This window comes from Strix aluco, chromosome 1, assembly GCF_031877795.1.
Source record: "Strix aluco isolate bStrAlu1 chromosome 1, bStrAlu1.hap1, whole genome shotgun sequence".
Classification (NCBI taxonomy): domain Eukaryota; kingdom Metazoa; phylum Chordata; class Aves; order Strigiformes; family Strigidae; genus Strix; species Strix aluco.
The window spans coordinates 63,276,391-63,300,423 of NC_133931.1; the positions used below are offsets into that span (position 1 = coordinate 63,276,391).

The 24,033-nt window shown below is 43.3% G+C and overlaps 1 protein-coding gene across 1 annotated transcript; it reads right to left on the reverse strand.

Moving 5' to 3' along the window:
• Positions 1-2,458: 2,458 nt before the first annotated feature.
• CBLN2 (cerebellin 2 precursor) lies at positions 2,459-7,349 on the reverse strand. The gene is made up of 3 exons (XM_074847806.1): positions 7,014-7,349; positions 4,730-4,849; positions 2,459-4,443 (listed from the first exon to the last, which is right to left on the reverse strand). Exons 1-3 carry the CDS (start codon positions 7,332-7,334, stop codon positions 4,246-4,248), a joined length of 639 nt encoding a protein of 212 aa, XP_074703907.1. The 5' UTR covers positions 7,335-7,349; the 3' UTR covers positions 2,459-4,245.
• Between the last annotated feature and the right edge of the window lie 16,684 nt (positions 7,350-24,033).

Here is a 24,033-nt window from a genome sequence, read left to right on the forward strand (position 1 = left end):
TTGCCTATCATCTGCCCAGCCACCTAGTCTGTGTCTAACTACAGTCACGAAGGATATCAGTAATTCTCAGGAGTTTATAACCTGTTAATGTGATCTAGTTAACAGGTGGCCAGCAATCATAAAGTCCTGTTTTGAACATTCTGACACATGAAGACAAGTCAAATAAAAGAATCTGCTACATTAAGAAAATGGGTACATTACAATGAATCATTATTATTTACCACCATGATTAAAAATGACCCTGACTCATCTCACCAAACATGATCCTGGAACAATTGTTCAAGACAGTATGTGGTTCCAAATCTAGAAACTGTGCATTGCCTCAAAGACATTCCTTGGCCTTTCAACAATAAATAAAACCAGGTGAATCAATTGTTTTTCTTTAGTCATGTATAACTTTTTAATGGACTTTAGCTGACAAGTCATTACCCATGAAATTATTAAGTATATTAATGACACTGATTTTTGAGTTCATGTTAACACTAGAAAGTTATCCTGGATTGAAGCAGACTATTAATCATAACAGCTATTTTTAAACAATGCTACCTGTTATCCTGCCTATTCCAGAAATGAATGTCACATTACAAGGACATGAAACCACTTTCAGCTATTTCTGAGTAACGCCATCAGTAAATAAGCCCTTTTAGTCTATCTTCTACTTTGACAGATTGTCCAAGATACAAATTTGGTCAATAAAAACAAAATGTTCTTTTTAAAAGTTAAAAAAGTCACAGCCAACCAACACAGTGTAACTTCTAAACAAGTCCCTAGTTTTGTGTCTGTCTCTCTCCTCCTCCCACCCAAAATAAACAGATCCAGCTTGAAAGATGCTGACCAGTAATGAGAGGTGCTGCTCATCCACCACACCCACTGCCTCAGGTAGAGGCAAGAGAACAGAGGTTTTTGGAAGACCCTGTTCAAACTAGAGATATAAAACTCAAAAATCTAGAGGAAGGCAACAAAGTATATGAGTACTTATCATTCCTAATACAGGTCCTGGTTTCTACCCAGCCAAAAGTACACTGAAGAAACACTAAACCAGTGGCTCCCAAAAACACCCAGGTGAAGATTGTTCCCTGGAAGGGAAACAGTCAAATAGACGGTGTTTTCATAGGAATATCTTATCTTATGATCGTGTTACATAGCAGCTTATGAGACAGTTTGAAAGTTGCTGGAAGGAATATTGTGTTATTACTCCCACAGAAACCAGAGCTGTTACTGTGCCATTGGCCTACTTCACTACCATATGTGTTTTATACCTATTAACCCTCACGGTGCCCCTCAACATTAAGCTTACACTAACTCTGAATGTTACCCAATCAATTTATTTACATAAATTACTTTAGAAAAGCCTACTCTTAATGTGCCAGGAGGCTCCTTTAAGGGGTCTCACATAATATTTCTTGTTGCATTCTACAGTGCTGTTGTACATTTTACCCCTCTAACATAAAACAGATCATGATATCCACACATTATATCAAAACATCTACTGTTTCCAATGACAAGTAGATTGCACCTTCTCAAACTCAGATACAAAACTAAGTAAAAGGGGAAAGGGAGTAAATATTACAAAGAACATGAAAAAAAAAAAAAAGCGCACCGTGATTGTAATTAGTGTACAATAAGAATTTACTGCCCATTTTCCATTTAATTTAAATGTTTATATAACAGTCCTAACTCTATAGGTTAACACAAAGGACACACGACTAGAAGAGGGAGAGAGGCAGTATATTGGAGACCTTCTGTAAATTCAAAAGAAGATTGACTATCATATAAATGTATTTAACTTCATAAAATAAGCATGGTCAAAATTATGGCACTTGAATACATGAAGCGGGATATTTAGATTCTGCAGCTTCGGTGACTTAAGAAACTTCCAAGAATATGTCCAAGGAAAACCCTGTCATTGGCCTCATTTGGTTTAGGAGAGAGCCAGAACTTATTCAAGCCACATGAACTGAAATAAATGGGACAACTGAAAGTGATTATGGTAGGAAAAATTTCAAAATAAGGCTGAGGAAACATAATAGACACTGAAAACTAGGGACCTTGAACCCACCTCAGTGTCTATTTTTTTGAGAGACATGATAAGAGTTTTAAACACAAAAACTTAGATTTAAAAGTATTTTTTATATCTACCATTAAGACAGCTGTTTTCATAACTATTTTTGTATTTTAATAGAAAAAGGTTACTGCTGACTCAGGTTTACTTTCATGTATTTAAACACAGCCCAGTGATATTTTGCAACTAGAAACACTGCAGTCATGCCAATGCACAAGGGGGAACTAGAAAACACAATCCACTAAAAAATAAACCTGAAACCATTCATTCAGTAACGAGCAAAGTGAAACGCCTAAGCAAACAAACAGCATCAATCACAAAAATACATGAAAATATTAAATATTAATTGGCTTATGTTTTAGTCATCTGAGGTATCATAAGCAACACAGATAAGGGTTTTTTTAAAGAATATATGACTTTAATTGACTTTGTCCCTTTAATGATAAATTTACAATGAAAATGACATGTCCACCATAATTTTGAAATACAACATAGCTACCACCGATTTGCTGCAAATGCCTTTGCATTATATTTGTTTGTGGCAGAGGAGTAAATTTGACAAAAATAAATTCTTAGACACATCAATCCTTGAGGGATTAATAGCAAGATGAAATATTTCAAATTAAATACATGAAAATAAAAATCATATAAAATAATATAAACATTTCTTCTGCATATCCTCAAGCAAGATTTTTCTCAGCACATCTAATACACCAGCCTTCATAAAAAAAAAGTGAAGAAACAAGATCTGTTTATTGAGAATGAGGTAAAAGGATGCAATTGACGTTTTCCTGATATTTTACCTCTTGTCGATTGGGGCATAATAACTTTTCCTAACCTCCAATACCGATGTCAGTCCACCCCCAGAACTCTGAGGCCATTTGTACTGGGAAGAGCACACACAGCTAACAAATGCATGGCACCCATGAAACTTCTGGTGTGCTTGCTGATCCTCTGAGGCCCCTCTCCCAAAGGCTGTCAAAGATGCTAGTGGCAACTCCTCCGATACTTGCCATGGACAGGTCAAGCAGAGATGGTTTTATTACATCTGGAAGAGGAAGAGTTTGCTCTGCCATCTCTCCGTGCTCCCACAATGTGTACTCAAGCATTAGTGGACAAATACATCAAATAAATATCAGATAAAAGCACCCAAAATATGCTTGGTAATGCAAAGAAAGGATATATTTTAGGGTATGGTCAGAGAAGATATTCAAAGCCTCCATTGTTGCTTCTAGAAATGTCAGGACAATTCAGAAATGTCAGTTCCTTTACCGGTTTCCAGATTGTAATTGAAGGATCATGTAGCTCGCTCTCTCTTTCTCTCTCTTTCTCTCTCTCTAAATAGGTCTATAAAGATCAGCTGGAAAGTGCAGACAGAATTGTTCACTGGTTAGCTTTACTTAGAGCTACAGGGTATATATGTGCTTTGTTTTGTCTTATTGATCAATCTAGCTTACATTTTTAGCACACACAAACAAAAATCAGGAAAAAGAAAAAGTTGATGAAAAACACGAACAACACAAAACAAATAAGGTTCCAATCGTGCAAATTTTGCTTCACTGGATAAAGCACTTCTTGACACAGTAATGTCCAGAATCCCCCTCCCCCAGAAAAATACAGGACTGAGACTGAAGCCATTCTTTTTTTTTTCTTTTTTTCTTTTTTTCTTTTTTTTTTCTTTTTTCCTTAAGGCTATACAACACAAAGAAATAAAGCATGGAAAGAACACCTTATTGGGCTGAACACTTCATTCTTCCGGCTCTGGAGCGAGCCTTTGACAAAGCAATTGTGTGATCCGAGTTATTTGTCTCACTGGGACAACAACAAGAGAAAGAAAAAGAGGAAAAAATGAAAGAGAGGAAAAAAATAAAAAAGAATAAGAAAGTCAATGATCCCAACAATAAAATCCGAAATTGACTTTACAATCACAGGTACAAATTGCTCAGGTCGATAATTTCATTTCTCCTAAAGATCACTGTCGTCTAAAACTAATTAGAGGCGCAGGTTCCCGAGGAATTGTCAATATTCAAAGCAAATGTTGGAGTTTAGAAGGTTATCATTCTTCTACCGTGACAGTCTGACGGGGTGACTGGAAATATTGTCATGTGCTGCCAAGTTCAGGGTGTCGTCAATGATTGAATCCTTGCTCCGGCTCATGGATTTGTCTCCTATTTGGCCTTCTTTTATAGTGGAAAGACTAAGAAGCCGGAAAAGGTTGAATATTTCCACCCTCCCATGAGGTTACCCCTTTCCAGTTTGAGATGCACTTTGTCTTCTCTTTCCATGTGGAGCAAGACCCCATTGCTGGCTGCTTCTCTGGTGACGTCCTGATCCCCTGCAAAAGCTGAAATCACTGGGTAGCCGTTTTGCATTAAACTTACCTAAAAAGTGCAAAGAGAGAGAATCTGAGTTTTCTCAATACTCTCAATGACTTTTTTTGCCCTGGGCACATCACTAAACTTTTGTGCAGGTTAGAAACAGGGTTGAATTAAGCTAAGGCAATGCGTGATTTCTGTCATGCATGCAGACCCCTTTAGCTAAAATAACCTACAGTCTCATTCTCCATTTGTCGGTTTTGTAAACGCACCTTAGTGTCTAGAAATGAGCATTTGAAAAAAAAAAAAAAAAGAAAAGGAAAGACAGCATCTTCTTTAGATCACAACCCACCTGGATGGTTTGTCTGTTATAGACCTTGACCACGTGGAAACTGAAACTATATATCCCTTTTCTTGGTGCTACAAATATACTGGAAGCAAGATCAAAATGGTTGCCAATATTAACTAATACCTGGAAAGTAAACAAACAAACAAAACAAAACAAAACAAAAAAAAGGAGAGAGAGAGAGAAAGAGAGAAATCAGACCCCACCTTAGAAAAGCGCCAGCGAAAATGTGACATGAACTCCATGACCGACATAAAGCCTAGTCGAAATGGCATTTGCAGCACAATTAAAAGTGCACTGCAGGGGAAAGGAGCCAAGTTACAGAGGCATTTAAAAAGCATCACAGTTCATAAAAAGATTTAGTTACGCAAAAATGATCTCCAAAGACTGTTAGATGAAGTGCAAACGTCCACACTGCACCGTCACTAAAGCAAAGGTGGCAAAAGCGGGGTGGAGGGAAGGAAAGGAGGGAAGGGAAAAAAGCGGGGAAAAAAAACCCCGAAACTCCTCAACTCATAATGCAAATGTATGGGTTTTAGCTAGCAGTACTGAAATCAGACCTGCCCTCGAGTTTAACAGGGTATAGAACTAAATTCGTACTGCAGAGAGGGGCGAAGGAGCAGAGAGGATGCTCAGCAACAGCAACATCTGCCAGCTCCTACCTCTCTGTCCCTCTGGAGGGCTGTGCCGCCTGGCCCGCACCCTGCCCAGGCGGCTGGGGTGGGCCTGCTCCTCCTGCCCGACAACAATCTTAATTTGTCGTGTATTTCAATGTCTTTTGAAACAGAGAAAAAAGAGAAAGAGTTGAGCCCCGCGGGCTGATGTGCAAAGCCTCCCTCGGAAGCGGCGGCCGCAGCCTGCCCCCGCAGCGCCTGGCGGTGCGGAGCCCGCCGGTTTGACGGGGATCCGGCCCCAGCTCGTCCGCTCGTTCCCTTTCCAGGCTCCGGCCTGATTTGGCTCCAAAGGCACGGGTACCGAGGGGAGAAAAACCTGCGGGCCCGTGGCCATCCCGTGCGGCTGAGCCCGAGACGGCTGCTCCGCCGTGCTCGCCCCCGGCGCGCCCCGGCCACGCTCGGTTTGCCGGCTACAACCTCTGTTTTAATGGAGAAAAATACAAAGCAGGAGCAAACAAAAACAAAAGCCCCCAAATCCCGAGCCTGTACTCCCAAATAGTCAAACCCTATTGTTTCCAAGATAGGACAAAAAAAAAAAAAAAAAAATTAATCCGTTATTGTGGGAGCAGGGAGGGAGGAACGCCTTCAAACTCCTGAGAACTGAGCATTGCGGGGTAAAACGTCTAAAACAAGCTATACATGAAGCGAGCTCTTTTTTTTTTTTTTTTCTTCTAATTTTCCTTTACTCATTGGACTTTATGAGATCTTGTATACGAGGAATAGCTGTGCAAACTCATTAGGAGAGACAGGTAGACAGATGAATGACAGGCAGACAGACAGGTGGAAAAAAAACCAACAACAAAACAAAGCAGTTTGCGTGTGCTAATTTTGGCTGACTCTGCAATACTACTTCAGGAGTCAGACGCGGTAGGAAAAAAGAAAATTTCACCGCCAAAATCAAGCGGAGGGACGGAAGGCAAGCGGTGCGGCGGGGCAGGGGCAGGGGCAGGACGGCCGGGCCCGGCTGTCCGCGGCTCTGCCCGGCGTCTGCCGCGCAGGGTAACACCGCGCCGTTATAACCCGCCGGAGGCGTCGTTCGCCTCGTCTGAGAACGCGGGAAACACCCTCTTCTTCCTCAGCCCTCCCTCGCCCTGCTACATGCTGTAACACTGCCAAATGCGCTCGGAGCAGAGGCAGATGCGGCGGCGCCCCGTCGGTAAATCTCTGTCCTCCCCTCGCCCCGCAAACGAGCGTTTCCGACAGAGCCCCGAAGGCGGGGTGCGCACCCTCCCCCCCCGGGTCGGCCCGGACCGCCCGGGGCAATCCTCGGCTGCAAGGCGCCCCGGCAAGCGCCCGAGGGCACAAACTCGCCCGTTCGAGCCCCCTCCGTAGTAGCGATGGGGGCCGGAGAAGAAGTCGGCGTCCCCCCTCGCCGCCACCCCAGGAAAGCCCCGCCGCCACCGAGAAGAACTTCCCAAACTCTTTGCGGGTCGTTGAGCTGTAGAATCGCAACGGAGCGGGTGGGTCAGGACGAGAAGATGGAAGGGGAGCAAAACGGCAAATGAGCGGGTCGCGGCGGGGGGCTGGGGGCGGGGGCGCCCGCGCAGGGGGGCGAAGGGCCGGCCGGCGCGAGAGGGGGGGGGAGTGCAGCGAAGGCAAAGCAGGCGGCGGCTGACCTGGTCGAAGTAGATGGTCATGGTGCGGTTGCTCATCTCGGAGGGCTCGTGGTTGGTGCTGCGGGTGGCCGAGAAGGCCACCTTGGCGCTGCCCGAGCGCACCGAGATCCCCAGGGAGGAGGTGATGGCGCCGTCGGCCGAGGGGCTGGAGTCGCACACCACCAGGCACTTCCCCTCCAGGACGATGGGCTCCGTGTCGTTCTGCGCCCGCACCGGACACCCGGCGGGCAGCAGCAGCAGTAGCACCGGCAGCGCCGCCGCCAGGCAGCAGCAGCAGCCGCCCGCCGGCCCCGGCAGCGCCCCCCGCCGCCGCCGCCCCATGCCCAGCGCCGGGCCGCCGCCGCTCCGGCTCGCCGCCGCCATGCGGGCGGGCGGGGGGGCGGGCGGCCGCGGGGAGGCGGAGGGGGCTGCGCGCCTGCTGCCGCCGCGGCGCCCTGCGGCCAGCGCTCTGCGGGACGGCGGCTGGGCAGCGGCGGCTGGGGCCGCGCCTTCCTCCCCTTCTCCTCCTCCTCCTCCTCCTCTTCCGCCTCTTCTCCTCCTCCTCCTCCTCCTCCTCCTCCTCCGCGCGGTGCGAAGGAGCCTCCTCAGAGGGCGGGCGGCGCGCAGCAGCCTGGCAAGGGCAAAGGCGGCCGGTGAAGCGGCGAAGCGGGCGGGCAGGAGCCGGGCACCCCCCCGCCCCGCAGCACCCCCCGCCCGGCAGCACCCCGCCGCCCGTCCCCACCCCGCTCCCCGTCCCGGGCGCCCCAGCCGGCACAACAGGTCTGGGAGAGACCTCTCTGCCCGGCGTCTCCTCGCGTCTTCTCTTGCTCCCGTCCCCCAGCAGCGGGGCGTCCCGCAGCCCCAGCCGTACTTTGAGGCGGGAGGAGGAGGCAGCGCGGCAGATTTCGTCCCTGAACCCACGGTGGGGAACCCTGTGGGCGCCTCGGACAGTTCCTTTCCCGCCCCACAGCCGACTGGGGCTCCAAACCCGGCTAGTTTCCACGGCCCTACTTTTTACTACACCCGCGAGAAGGGTTTATGTCGGTCTCCTAACGCCCCAGCCACTAGGGGAGGAGATCTTATTATTCTTATTGGTAACGCTCCATCTCCCCGTCGCTGGAGCTGCCCCGCTATCCCTACGGTTCGCGGGGGGTCGGGGCGTCCCGAAGCCCGCGCCCCCGCCGCGGCGCTGCTCCGGCCGGTCTCTGGGAGCCGCCACCGCCCTCCTCCCCGCCCGGGGGCTGCTGCTCTCCGGCCCCGGCTGGTACTTCCCAACCCTTTGTCCCCCAGGTCAGGCTACCCCCGCTGCCGCCGATCCCGGCGGCTCTCCAAACTCTCGGGAAGGAGGCGGCCGGCTCAGGCATCCCCCGGCTCTCACCCCGGCATGCACACACATCGCAGGAGGCAAAACCTCACCCGGCATCGCCCTGGGAAGTTGTATCTCAGTTTTCCCCGCTCACCAGAACACCCTGAGATCTCTCGCTCCTGGGAGATCGCCCCTACGCTTTCCCCGAGGCAACTCTACCTCTGTCCTAACCCCGCATCTTATTAGTGCTATCATTTACAATGGTATTTTGCAAAAGGAACAGCCGGCGGGGAGGAGAACGGCCTTTTTACCTGGGAGGTCCATGACGGGAGAGGAGGGCTGGCTAGGTAGCTCGTCCGTGAACTTGTATTGCTTAGAGAAAATGAGGCGAGATTGCGCTGGCAGAAAGAAAAGGAAACAGGAGTCGCCTCTTTCTCTCCCGCCCATTGCCAATAATCTCCCCCTCCACCCCCCCACCCCAGCCGCTACCACCGCCACCCCACTCCCTCCTCCCCTCTCCACACACACGCGCGCACACACACACACACACACACACTCTCGCACCCGCCAGGGATTCAGACGCCGGGAGCGGAGCGTGGCCCCGGCACCCCCCGCACCCCATCCCCGTGCCCGGCCAGACCCACCCCGCGCCCTGCGCCCGCACCCCGGCCCCGCACCCCGGCACACCGCTGGCAGCCCCGGCGAGGCGTGGGGCTCCGCCGGGGCCGCCTCTTCGGGGCGCCCCGCCGCAGGGTGTCACCGGCGGCAGGGAGAAGCCGTACGCCCCCCGCCCCTCCTTATTCCTCCTTAACCCCGCCGGGCTGAGTCTCCCCTGTGCAAACATGCCGCTGACCCGTTAGCGCTGACGGGCCACTGCTGCGATCGCACCGAGCGGCGTCATAGGCTTTAATAATGACGATAATGATAATAATCACTAAAAAGGTTGTCGGGGGCACTTCAGGCCGTACGGCTGTGCACCGCACCCCGAAAGGCCCCGTTCCCATGCCCGCACCTCTCGCTCGGCGGCGGCTCCCCCTTTATTAAACTGTTTCTTAGCCGGGGCGGCTCCGCTTGCCGCTCCCGCACCCGCTCCCTGATCCGCAGCCCGACCCGCACCCGCGCCCTGCCCGGGTCCCACTCCCCGACCCGCACCCGCTGCTGGTCCCTGCCCGCCACCGGCACCCGCTCCCTGCCCGCTCCCGCTCCCCGAGCCGCACCCGCTCCCCTCCCGCTCCCGGGTCCCGCTCCCCGACCCCTCCCGGTCCCGCCGCGGCTCGGGGCCAAGCGCGGGCGCCGGGCGCCACCTGGCGGCGGCGCGGGGCAGCGCGCGCCCGGCGGGGCGGGGCGGGGCGGGGCGGGCGGGGCCGGGCCGCGGGGCCGCCGGGGGCTGGGCCTGAGGGGGGCAGCGGCGGAGCCCCGCAAGGGCGGGAGGGGAAATCCCCAGGGCAGAGCGTTAGGCCAAGGAACGGGGCGGCCGCCGCCTCTCGCCGCCTGTGGGGCCCGGGCGCGCTGCGCTGGCGGGTCCCTCCCGCCTTAGGGAGCGGTAATGATGATGTATGTCACAGTCAAGGTTACCATCAGATATTACCGGCTGCAAATGTTTCATGCGTCTCAGCTCGCGTGGCTGCTGCTGAGAGGGTAGCGGCAACGCGAGGGAGGGTGAGGCAAAGCGCTGGCAATGAAGTTTTCTGGAAAAGCGTTGCATTTCGACGCATTTCTCTCCATTGCAAATTGGTTTTCTGGTTGCGTATGGCACTTTTCTTGAGATCCTGGTACTCAGACTTCAGCATCTGAAAGGCACATGTCAGAAAACTGCGTATAAATCTAAATGGTAGCTCGTGATATGGAGAGAAATTTGCAGGTGTATCTCAATGGTAAAATTACGATCTCATCTGTGAATGAGCACTCCTCTGTTTCAATCTTCTGCTTTAAGCACAAGTAAGGAAACCCTGCGGGTGTCTGCCTGATGATTTGCACCGAGAAATTAATCATGCCCTGAAATTGCAGCTAAGCAGTGTGCAGGGAATTCCTAACCTATAGCTCCTTATTTCAAATGAGAATTTAATACTAAGTCTGAAATACCCATGTTTAATGGCCTTTTTCCTGAGTTCAAGCATGGAGGGATCAGAGTAGAAAGCTGAAAAGTCTCGTGCGTTAAAAGTATCAGAAATCAGAGCAGGAACCAGTCTGTGGCTGTAAGGCAGCAGCTATTAAGCAAGACAGTGAAAAGGACCACAGAAATTCCTCCAGAAGACATCAACACTCGATCTTGCATGGGTCTGGTACACTGGGGAGCTGCTAATATTTCTCTTTAGATCACACCACTCATTGATTATGACTCTGTTGTATAAACAAGGAATGAAAGCAATGCCAAAAGATTAGTTCCTTGTTTTATATGACTTACAACAACATTAGGCCCAGTGGTGAGGGAATGATGGCACGTCATCATATCTGCCTGTTACTTTCAAGAAAGATGAGCATAAGAACTAAAGGGAACTGAAAATCCCTTAAATCCAATGTGTATCCATAGAAAAACAGATTAAATCTTGCGTCTCTTTTTATACAAGGAACGAATCCCACATGTACAGAAACCTCATTCACCTTAGATAGCTAAATAGCAAAAGAACAATCAGTACAAATTAGTACAGCATGAATGTAAAGGGGGAATAACAAAATAAGAATACTTATTCTAATAAAATATCTAATTACATGACCTTTACAGTGTTTATTAGAAAACAGTTCCATGTATTACTTCTAATTAAATATTGTCCTTAATGGAATAAACCTGCAGCTTTCATGGAGTTATGCAGCTGGTGGAACTATTTCTGCATCTTTTCTTTCTTCTGTGAGTGGCAAGGCTGAAAATACAGATTTTGAGATTATTAACATAGGGAAATTCAGTTCACTCAGTTATGGAGTGACTTCAGAAAGTGTAGCTTCTAAATATAAGCAGATAAGGTATTTGCAGTTCTTAAGTGTAGACAACACAGAAAAAAAAATCTAATAAATTCGAGTTGGTTCACAGAGATACTTAAACTTCTTTTCTAGTTCCTAAGTCTTACTGCCTCACACATCAATCAAGGCAGTTCTCTTTCTCCTGCATAGGAAGATTCATCGTAAGTGTCTCTGAGGTGTCAGTTCTCAATTGCAAAGGGCCTCCCCTCATAGGAAGGTCAGGACTATAGATGGAAGGTTTTGCATGACCCATCTTCATATAGGATATCATGTCTGATATAAATTCATAAATATTTGTGTAAGATTTTACACATTGAAAGAAATATGTGTAATTCCTCAAGAACATTTCATTTGTTCATGTAAAAATACCAGAACAACCCAAGACAGTAGTCTGTTTTGGAACATAAAATTTTATTTTCTTCCATAAAATATCTTTAATTTCTGATAATTTATTAAATAAATAGTGAAAGCACGATATAACAAAAAAGAATAAGATGTTAGAATATTTTTATTACAATATAATTCATCATAAAGATCTGCTTTAATACCATATCAGATTGGATCTCTGAATGTCATATCTTAACATTCACAGTCACTTTGATAATACTACTTTTTCTGCAGGTGTGCAAACTCATTGAACCATTGTCAAAGCTTGTTTTCAATAAAATTTTTGTGTGACCATTATTTTATTAAAATATTGCTAAATACAGCCTTGTACACCCCATAGAGATAAGCCAGTCATGAAATACTCTGTAGCTTTGTAGTGGTACCAGAGCTCTTACATATGGTTGTACAGTGATATTTAAATGTATTCTTCTAAGACACGTTTGTAATGCCACTACTGTACATACTCTACCAGAAACATTTGACAAATAGCCCCTGCAGTGAAATGGCTAGCACTTAGCAACATGCCACCATACTCTGTTTAATCCCTCTCATTTCATAGAATTTCAGCTCCAGGAGGAGAGCAGATTAATTTTAAGATGAAAGTTATTTTGCAGTGCCTTTTTACTAATATCATGTTGCGACTCTGTCATCAGCCTCTGACAAACACATTTTCAGGCCATTCTGGTTTGCTTGGAGAATTTAGAGACAAATGTCATATCATTAGAAAAAAATCAATGCAGAGAACTTGTTTTTTCTAAACATATACCAATCAGAAATGTTCAGACAATGTGCATGCAGTCACCTATGTGGTCTGTGTTCAACACTGATGTCCACTTTCTAAGGTTTGATGCATCCTCAGAACAAACTGTTCTACAATGATATTGAGCAACTCTGCTATTCTCTGAATTCCTTCTACATAGAATAACAGCTTTTAACTAGATAAATGATAACAGCAACCCAGCGTGCCTTCCATTGTTTGTATAGACCGAGCATTTTTTGTATAACAAGAAAAGGCACATGGGAGAAATGTTTACCACAACACTGGCCAGGCATGGGACTTGTTCAGTAAAAATATTTATTTTGTATGTAACACTCAGCATTGCTTGTATGCCTAAGTTTTGGCCAGGCACTTTCCACTCATACAAAGTCACAACTTGATCTTTTAAATAAGGAAAGCATATTTTTAAAAGGTAACTCTTAGCTAACAGAATTAAAGACTTCATTTATTCTCTTGCGCCTACAAAAATGTATGTGTTCCCCTAATATTGTCTCTCCCAGCCTCCCAACTGAATGCAGAGACTGAAGACTTTAAATGAAATTTTTAATCAAAAAGTTTCTATAAACATAGCACATTTGCAAGTTTCATTACAGAAGATCCCTTCAGGATTATAACAAATATGTATAAAATTCTTTGGGTTTATATATGTTAGATATTATATATATTATAATATCTTACAGATAGATATTATGTAAATATTAGATATTATAGGTATATATTAGGTACATATATATATTATGTGTTAGTTCCATATGAAAGTTGGGAAGAACCAGTGGTTTTAAACTATTATTTTTGCCTTGACTTTCTTGCTACAGGTGAGATGTCGCTATACAATGTCACACAAATGTGAAATTTAAAACTGAGATATGAACTATTTATTTCTGAAAGAAAGAATCTTAAAATGGGACTGAAATACAACAAAGAGATGCCACAACCTTCAACTGCATTACCTAGCTTCTCTAGTTCATTCAGCTAGATATCAAAGCAGGCCCTCCCATTCTAATTGGAAAACCAAGTTATACCAAATTGCATATTTTTACTGATGCATGATAATTTGTATTAGCAGAGAAAACTCTGACATTTCTGAAAACAATCCACAGAAATAAAAATATATGGCATAGATAGAAGATTATTAATGCTTTCATTTAGTTAGTTCTGAGTTTAGCATTTCAGAATGCAAAATCAGGTTTGAAAAGCAATGCTGTAGAAGACTGTCTAATGACATACACGGAAGGAAATCTATAACTCTTTTGTTCATACATCTCTTTGCCTCAGTTTTTTGTTGCTTCATTTTTCTTCTTGAAAGAGACTTTTTTTTTTTTTTTTGGCAAATCAACTGCTGTGTAAATAGGCCTCTGTATGTTGTCTCAAGTTGCACACTCAGAAAATAGGAATATAAAAAGCACCACTCGCTTTGGAAATCTTATCCGTTATACAGAGCTGTAATCATTCTGGTAGGGAACAAAACCAGCTAGGTTCACTTCTTTTAAAATTATTTTTTCTTCTGAAATAAATAAATCTGTGATGCAACCAAGACACTATTTATAGCTTTAGAGAATTAAAACAGATGTATATGGTCACCTTTATATGCTCATTCCACCTCAGCACACAGCCCCTGAGAACTCTAGTGACATTTGAGGGACCCAAAAGAATTAAGTCTTAGTTTCCCTCATTGGGTAATGAAAAAGATCTCTGGCTGTTGATGAATCAGTCATATGTATTTCTTTCAGCTTTTATTTGTGTTTTTTTCACTCTTCTTCCACCAGAGTTCACTATTTTCAACAATAATTTAATGTATCAGCGAGATTTTTTGTCAGACATTTTTAAGAGAATGCTGCTGCTCTGTAGAACTTCATTTATTTGAAATGGGGAAGACTGGAATTCTTCACCCAAAGAACACTCACAATCTGATCCCAACCTACAAAAATAATATTTCATCTAAGTTGAGCGTAGAGAAAATCCAAAGTAGCCAGTGGCCATTGAAATGTTGTCTAGGAGGCAGAAAGATGTACATACATCCAAGGAGTTCACAACCTTGATGTGGATTACAGACACCTCACTTCTGTCACAGCTCTGTGCTGCTGTAGGTTTCAGCTCCATCACTTATGGCAAAATTTCATACCCCTTTAGCTTTCGCAGGTCTGTGAAGACTTCTGTTCTTGCCTCATTAGAAATAGTTCTGAATAGCAATCTTTGTCTCCTTTGAAAGCACCAGGAAACATATAGCCAGTCCAGATACAGTCATTGTGCATCAGTACAGCATTATATTGTTCTCTTCCAGAATGTAAAGCTTTTATCAAAAAAAGGTTTTAGCTGTTACACTGCAGAGATAGCCTCACAAACCATGGTGATAGATGCAACGGCAGATCTCTGCTACTTTTAAACAATTGCATTATGAGGTATGACCTATCCCGTTCATCTTTGTGGCTGTTAAGTTGTATGTCCCTGAAAACACTTGTGACATGTCACTTCTTTCAGTCCACATCAAAGCAGGTAGGAAAGGAGATGGAACATTACCTGTTGAACACTTGCACAATCCACTGTGAATGAAAGCTCATTTGGGCTGGATAAGGGCATCTGGGAACACTGGCATTTGTCTCTCCTTACAATCAGGTACTCAAAGCCAGAGTCCAGTAAATGTCTGAGATTCTCAAGGGAATAGAGAGGGGAAGCCACTGAGGAGAAGCTAGCGTATTCTATGCCAAAAGGGTGGCAAGCCAAGCCCAGGGGCCTGAGGAGTATATGTCACTGTGTCTGCAATGGTTATTGGCTTCACTTTTAACAGCTTCATTGGAAGAAGAGTTGAAAATGAATTTTCTGTCCTGAACTGAACCTTTGGCATATATTACTGTTTAGTCATTCTCTGTTCCCCTAGGAAGTATTGCTACAGGTGAGAAAGTTGCTTTTGTAAAGTAACTTGTTGATCTGTTTTGAAGGATCTTTATATGTGTTTGTACCATACCTCCGGGAAACCACATACACCTCTGATCACATCCTTTGATTTAGGCAGAACTCTCTGAGTAGTAGGCCCAGGTAATCTTTCACTGTAAAGGGGCTCACATGGTCTGATCTGTGCCTGTCCCAAACACTGAACACCCAACATATTCTATTGCGTGTGACTGCATAGAAAAGTAGTGACATCTGAAGGCACAGACAAAAAGAGGTGACACAGAAGCCATCATTCCCATCACCTTGTACTTTTCTTTCCAGGGAATTGTCAAAACACTCAGTACAAGAAAACAACTGTTAAATTTCAGACATTTACATTAGGGACTTTGAGGCAGACTTAGCATTTCCAATTCTAATATTGAGACCGTCACAAGGGATTTCACATCTGAAGCTTTCAGTGCATTGGACTGAATGACACTAAATTCAATGACTTTAAATTAAAGAAAATCAATGAACCAGAGCTCTGATACTGTTTTGCCAAATGCAAGAACAATATGTGTTTTTAAAATAAAACAAATTTCACATTGCAATCATTCCTTTAAGCAGAAATTGCTATATACATATTATATACATTATATAATATATATGTATTAGGGAAATTGATGTACAGATTGTCTGAATTGAAAGTCTCAAGCCTACAAAGATTTAGCCTGTGTTTTACTTGAAGCGCATGAACAGTCCCACTGTGCTTTGCTCTTTATGTACATAAACCTTCGTAGGCCTGGAGCCACAATACAGGGGAAAAAAAAATACCAAAAGCATTTGGTAGCATCTCTTTTCATAACTTTGTGCTTGTGATGCTCTTGAATCAGTATTATTATTACTTTATTATGCTTTGTCATTGTGGTGACAAAAAGGATTTCAGTGCAGCTCTGTAGATACTGTTGTGCCACAGACATGTCTTTCAGATGTCAACTCTGTTCTGTAAAAAGGCAGAAACCAATTCTGGAGATAGGTTTTGCAATGACTGCAAAGCAGCTGGCATCTCTGTAACTGTCACTTTTCAAGACCCAGCAAAATTCTTTGATATCTTTTACAGCTCTGCTTAAATGTTGCATGTGCCAATGACAGACGTGTTTAAGCTCCTTACATACTTTTATCTGTGTAGAACTTTCCACCAAAGTAAGGCAAAACAAAATGGTTATTTCTGTTTGGAGGAAGGGAAGGGCAGGCATGACTGAGAACAGCAATGCAACCATGCTTGAGGTTATCAGCTCTCAAAGAGAAGACAGAAACCCAGGTCGAGTGTACTGAGATGTCAGCCCCAAGCAAAGCACTGAGCACATGTACACCCTTTCCAGCGCCCTGTGGCATGGGAGCTATGACAATCTCTCACTTGCCCAAAATCATGATATTCAGTTTCCTCACAGCTACTGCTAAACAAGGATTATACAAAAAATTTTCCAAGTATTATGACAGTGGGTAGGGTTGTTCAGGGAAGAGCACCATTAACAATGTATCTATCTCAAGCAGTGTCTCTCTATGCACTATGTGTACATATAGTACAATTTTTTCTTTTTTTTTTCTCTCAGTGGCTTTCTTTTTTTCTGTTTCCTAAGGACTTGATGACATTTTATAGTTTAATATATGGAGGATTTAATGAACATGGAATTTAAGGCTACATCACTATAGGCTTTCTGTAGGCTACTGTACTTTCAGGCCAGGTCTAAGCCCATGCTTGTATCAAAATCTGTTTCCCATCCACCTTGTCCAGTTGCTAGTATTTAAGGACTTGGCTGCACCCTAGTATTTAGGCCTAGAAACACAGCAGTTGGAGCAAAGGCAGCTGGCTGTGCTGGGCACTGGAAAACAGTGCTGCCAAACCAGTGAGTCACAGCTGGGAGGCAGGGATTTCACCTTTTAAGGTCAATCTCAAGAAAACAAGAAATCGGCAAACTATGTACCCCAAAAAGCAATAATTGATTCTTAGCATCTAAAACTGTCCAAAAGCAGACTGCAAAATCAGAATAACAAAAAGTAACGTATCTCTGTCAGACTTTTTAAGGAAATAATTCTTGATCTGCCAGAAATTATGAACTCACTGCAAATAATCACAATCTAGTTGATGGCTGTCTGCTTATATAATATGGCTGTTCATTACTGGCTTTTAAGTTTAGTGTAACTTACTTAAGAACAAGCAATAAATGCTACAAATAATATGTAAACATTACCTGCCAGTGATATCTGGGCTGAAGAATGACCCCCTATTTTCACCACATTGCTTTATTTTCCCAAATATGGGCTAGAAATCCTACGAAAATTCACCCAAACCAATATTGATTTTGAAATATAGAAATGTTTTGTCTATTTTTCTCCATTTTACACTGTTTCCACCTGAAACACAATTGCTGCCAGTCATATCTCGTCTCCAACTGCTTCATTCTAACAGTTTCCATCATCTTCCTTTTATACATTTTTCCCAGCTATAATCAGGTGAAGTACCTCAGAAAGCCTTAAATATTCTTTACTAGAATCCCATGGTTTCTCACAGAGCAAAAAATATCAAGGTAAATGTTGTTATGTTGTCATTTTATAAAAATAAGCAGAGAAATGTACAACTGAATTCCAATTCATTTTGAAGCCTAAACAAAGTCTCTTTGACTCATGATGACACCTAACGCCTTTAATCAATACTTTCTTAGCAATCAACATCAGATGTAAACCGGATAACTGCAGTGCCAGTATGCAGGAAGGAGGAGAGTATGGCTACCTGAAGAGGAACAATAGACTTGTATCAGAAGACGTGCAAAGTTGTAAAGAATATGGCCTAAGTTCAAATTCAGTTAATCAGTTCATCACATGCCGAACATTAAGGAAGAAAGTCTCACTAGACTAAAAAAAAGTTAAAAAGCCAACTGAGTGGAGCTGGGCTATTCAGGCTTGACTTCTTCAAACACTCTCTTATATGCTTTGGAGCTCCTTGACCTCCTTGGGCTATAGCTTTACACTCATCCATCCTTCCTATAGCTGGCACACCTACAGCCCTTAAACCATGCAGACCGAATAGTCATACTCTGCAATTGATCCCATATGAGATACACCTCTCTTCCTACGTGCAGGTGCACACGTGCGTGCACACACACACACTGTTCCTGAGTAGAAGTATCATGTTCTCCACTCTCTTTTCACTGCATCACCCTACAAATATAATCAGGCTGCTGGGGTTGCAGAGTTAACCTTGGTGTTTGCAGCAGCAGAAACGTTTTGAGCACCATTTGCATATCACTATTGCAGTTTGTGAAGAATTTCTGTGAGCACACTAGGTTTCAACATTTATACATTTTTAATAGTAAAAAGGCGATCTAGTACAATGGGAAATAAAGAATACTTTAAGAGCCACTGGAAGATTTCTTGATAGTTTTTTTTTTATTGATACATCTGTCTTACTCCTTAAGTTTTACTGTTTCTCATCCCATTTGTAACGCACTATATATCTAAGCAAAGTGGAGAGTTGATACGTCTGTCTTACAAGCAGCCTGTGACACAGGATAAAACTCATCTTCATGGCTCTCTGAACCTGTATATAGCTAATGGTCCACAAAGCTAATAGATTAGACCCTCTTTTGGGAGCTCCATGCTCCCATGCAGAAAAAAAAGTCATTAGACAGATAATTATGACAGCTTTGCAACCCCTGGAAACTTCATCATGAACCCCAGTGGTGTATTGCAGAGGCTTAACTATCTCATCAGTGGGATAAAATCCCATAGTATCATACAGATATTTATGTTCTAGTTGTAAGATAATGAAGATTAAGTTCTGTGCAGAAAAAAAAAAGCATTAGGCTTTTCATGCAGATTCTCGTACGCGGTAATATTTACCTTCAGATCTTCCACAAGGCAAAATTCCTTTCAAATTTTTTCAGTATGTTTCAATTGGACAAACCATTAAAAGCTGTTTCTTTCAGATTTTCAAGTAAATTAGATTCCAGAATAGATTGCATGTAGAAGGGCAGAGGCTCTGTTGAAAAGAAAGCAAGAAACAGAAAAACAAAGCAAATTAGGTTTGGGTCATGCACAAGTCTAGAGATAAAAAGAGGCTTCTGAAAGTTGGCTATGCACTGAATCATCACTCATTCACTAGTTCACATTTTTTGTGTTGTCTAAAAGAACACTGACTCATGAGGGTACAGAAAATAAAGAGGTAACTATTTATACAAATATTAAACACATCTTTTATAGTAATGTGAAATTTTCACATGGAATGAAACTCTGAGTTTCAGAATTTTTTAGAGGATTTTATCCTGTCATAATATGAATAATGAAGCTATTTAGCTGTAACAAGCTACATGGCCTGGCTTGCTAACTAACTACCTGAGCTGTGCAAAAGAGGTGTCCTTCAGTCACATTCATCGGGACTCTGGTTCTGCCCCTGGAAAAGGCATGTGGTGCTGTACATCCTAATTGCTCATTTGGCAACTTACAGCTGAGGTTCTTCCTCTTTTTCAGCAGCTCCTAGTGAGTATTGGAAGAAAGCTACCCGACAGCTCTAGGGTTAAGATGGAGCTTGCAAGCAATTACCAAAAAAGAGAATTACAGATGTCAGACAGCCACTGGTGCATTCAAGACACTTTCACTGCACCACTTCTTGTTCCGGTTTGTGCTGCCTTTCTACCCCAGTTAGAGGCTGGCTGTCAGTGTTGACAACAGCAGATTTCTGCAGAGTGGGAAGAAGCACTACCTGAACTTGCTGCTTCAGAGGGCTTAAAAACATGAGCTCACCCCACCTGCAGGAATCCAGAGGCTTTCCTCAGTTGTCTGTGGGAAGGAAAGAGGATGTGAGCTATTATGATGAGGAGAAGCTGAAGGGCCTCCATTCCCTGGTTTCTTCACACATGCAGCCTTGTTCCTCTCTCTTAAAGCATAATGAGGGTGTTCATCTGCTCCACACAACTTTACAGAAGGAAAGATTGAGACCTGCAAGTTCTGATTTCCCCACCCAGGGATCACATAGTATGCACATACTACAGCAAGAGGGGATCTGAGCTCCATCTCCCCTCTCTCCTGACCCTTCAGTTAGGGATAGCTTCATTCACGTCAGCATTGTCACCCCACAGTTCACAGATGTCAGTGGTCCTGGCCTCCCCCTGCTTTGTCTTCCCCTCACCCTTCATCACTTCTGCTCCCTCTAGCAAAGGTCCATCCTTTCATCCTTATGTTTTTCTAACTGTGCTGTAAAGACCTTTCTTCCCCACCACTGTGGAGCTGTCTGATGACTCCTTTGCCTCCCATGAGGTCTCCACGACACTGGCGTTTCTGTGGGCTGTCTCCCTTTGCCTCACCTGCCCCAGTCCTGAGAACTTCCGAGGTGTTCCTCAGCCCTGTGAAGTCAAACTGGTAGAGCCTCCAGGTGCGCTGGTCAGAGACCTCAATGGAGTAGTGCCTCCAGTGATAGACAATCTCCTCACATGGGTAGCCATCTGGGAAAAGGGGCAAGGGCATCAGTGAAAGAATATGTCATGTGCCTCTACTCATTCACCACCCTGACTGCAAAAGCCCTGGCATCTCACTCGAGCTGTTTTGTAAACATGAAGCTTTCAGGCAGTTATTTCTCATGCGTTTTGTTCAGATTCCCTTAGGCATCCCCACATGCAATGAGAGTAGGGACAGCAACTCCCCTTGTGGGCTGCTTCACATCCTAGGGATGGGAAGAGCCGTGCTAGAAACGGAGACTTTCTAGTGCTGAGGGATATGGTGTAGTTGGGAACTGTTAATCTTGGGTTGATGGTCAGACTGGATGATCTTCAAGGTCTTTTCCAACCTAGACAATTCTGTGATTCTGTGATTCTGTAATATGGTTTCCAAAGAGGACACTTGTGAATAAGCCTCTTCCAGGCTTATTCAACTTACCTATTAAACTTACCTATTAAACTTACCTTTCTGTTTTAGAAAACTGTTTGAATTCACTGGAGGAATTCACTGGAGGAAGAAGCGGATTTCACTCCATGTAAGCCAGTTTAGATCTGGATCACACTGAAATCTCTCTATTTCTCCTTTGGAGCCGGGTCAGCTTTGTATACATTACAAAATAACCACTGGAACTTATGGAAAAGTTAATTTAAGAATTCATACCTAAATTCAAGCCCTGCTTAGAGTATTAAAGGCATTCCTCACTATAGTAGTAACATTCCAAAATATTTAACGCTTCAGGGGTTTGGAGTTGAAATATCTTTTCTTTCTAATCCTTAGAAATTTCCCCTAATCACCACACATTATTACATATCTAACAATTAATTTTAAGAGTCATGATGGATGTCTAAAAATTAAAGCTAATCAGACTGTAAAACACTGATTTGTAATATATAAAGCCCACACTGGTCTGCTGTGGTTCTCTTTAGGATTTCTTTAGCAAGTGACAAGTGACACAGACTTTTTCGTGCTTCAGAGCACGTGTCCTTAGTATTGCCATTCTCCCAAGACATAATGGATATTTCAGAGAGATGGATAACTGGATCTATCAAAAGACTGATCATGAAGTTTCAACCAATTCTGAGGATTATTGTTATCTTCAAACCTGATTTTCACTTCCTGGTCTCCAGTTGCATTGCCTTAGGTAGCATTCAGGCTGGAGTCAGTCATCTTAAAATATCCTTCTCCATCTCTTCCCCTCTGCAGAAGTTATTTTCCTAAAAACACAGGTCAGATGAAGCAGAAAAGTGTGCTCCCTTCTTCAGAGGGAATGGCAATTTACAGTGGGGGTTTATTACAAAGCATTTACTACTCAAATGCACTTCTGCAGATAAAATGAGTTAAAGATAAAGAAAATTGTCCCTTAAAAATAGATACTTTGGATGAATAACCACATTGCAAAGAAATGCATTTTTTCACTCCATTATATAATTTTGTGTGTGCATGCATATCGGAGACAATAAGTAGCTAGAATACATGGGGTTCTCAACAACCCAAAGTGAATAAAGAGAAGGTAAAATGAACAATTGTGGTGACTACTCATTGCAATTTGAGACCAAATTGATGGTGTGGAAACTAAATAGACTCAGATAACAAACTATTTCATTACAGATATATGCAGAGTTTTACAGTACTTAATACTGCAGTTTGTCTCTGTATTTGGTTTTGGTTAGTCTATTCTTCTTGAATAGATGTGAGAGGACATCTGCACAAATGTCTATAAATCATGGAATAGCATACTTGAGCTTAAGTTATCCCAGTGATTTTTGCAGACCAGTGAAATCTGCAACTCACAGAAGTCCTTTATTTCCTATGGATTCAAATATGACAGCACCCTACAGTTTGAGGATCAAGCCCTCCACTGCCCTTCTTCGGCATATAGAGTGACTGTCAAATCAGGTGAACTCATTTGACTTTACAATGTATTTCCTGTACTTCATCTGGTGTTAGCGATTCTCTTAGCTTTTGCAAGGAGAATGCAATGGTAATGGTAAATAAGGTAAGGAAAAGATGATTTTTCCAAATTCTAGGTAAGGTGTGTTTCCTTGCATTGTGTTTACTCCTTTTCTTTTATAAAAGTTACATTCTATCTTCAGTCTGTGCTGGCGCTGGTATCAAGAGGTGTTCTCTTGTGAACAAAGAGCAGTTGGTAACCCTAAATTAGTAAATTAATTAAATGCTTGTTAAAGTACCAGCTGACAACCTTAGGGCTGAAAAGATTATTCCTCTGTATACAATTCTACCAAGATTCAAGTACCAGCAGCATTTCCTGCAAACATCTTACAGTGAAGTCATTAGACCAGGGGCAAACCAAGTTAGAAAGATCTGAGTTTGAACTGGTCCCGTATATTGAACTGGCCCACTGAAATAAATCAAGTTAGACAATGGGAATGGCAAAAAAGTAAGGTACTTAAATGTGCCCTAACTATTTTGACCTTGCCATTTGAAAGATCAATGTAATTGTACTGAAGTGGATTAAGCTATGGTGTTTCTCACTGGCTGAGTAACTGGTCAATGAACAAATAGATTTACAAGGACAGCATTTTTTATTTGAAGAGTAAATAGAGCAACAATCAAACTAAAAAATGTAGATAAGCTACATATTCACTTATTGGTCAACTTATCTGAGATTAATATTAGCAAGAAGCATTATCACTTGTGCTACAAGAGCATAACAAAGATTTCTTATCAAAAAACACACTACTTCTTAGGTTTTGTGCTGAAGCATCTCAAAACACAGGACAAAGTATCCATGAATGATATGACCATTACAAATTTTATAAAGAATTTTAAGTTTTAAATTTTTATTTTCCCTGGTCAGTTTTAGGATCTTCTGGCTCCTAGTGAATATTTAGTAATTTAAATAATTTGCAATTATTTTGGTCTAAAATAATATTACATTTATTTCCCAAACACATAATTAATATTTTAATACTCCTTTTCCTGTAATTACTGATTACCTAAAAAACACTTTGATAGTCAAACAAATAGTTTGACTATTGAGTTTGAGGCAAGACTCTTGGAAGACTAGGAGTCAGAGGTTAATTTGGATTTTATTCTCATTTGTGACATCAGATGTTTTGCCTGATTTACCATTTCTAATACAGCCATCCATCGAAATAACTCACTGTTCTAGTCTCCTGTTTGGAGCTTTGATACCTTACATTTACTTCAGGCCTCATAAATAGCAAACCCACCTTGGAGTTTGGGGGATAAAGTGTCTCAAGTAGTATGCTAAAGTTCAATTTGGGTCTTCTCTG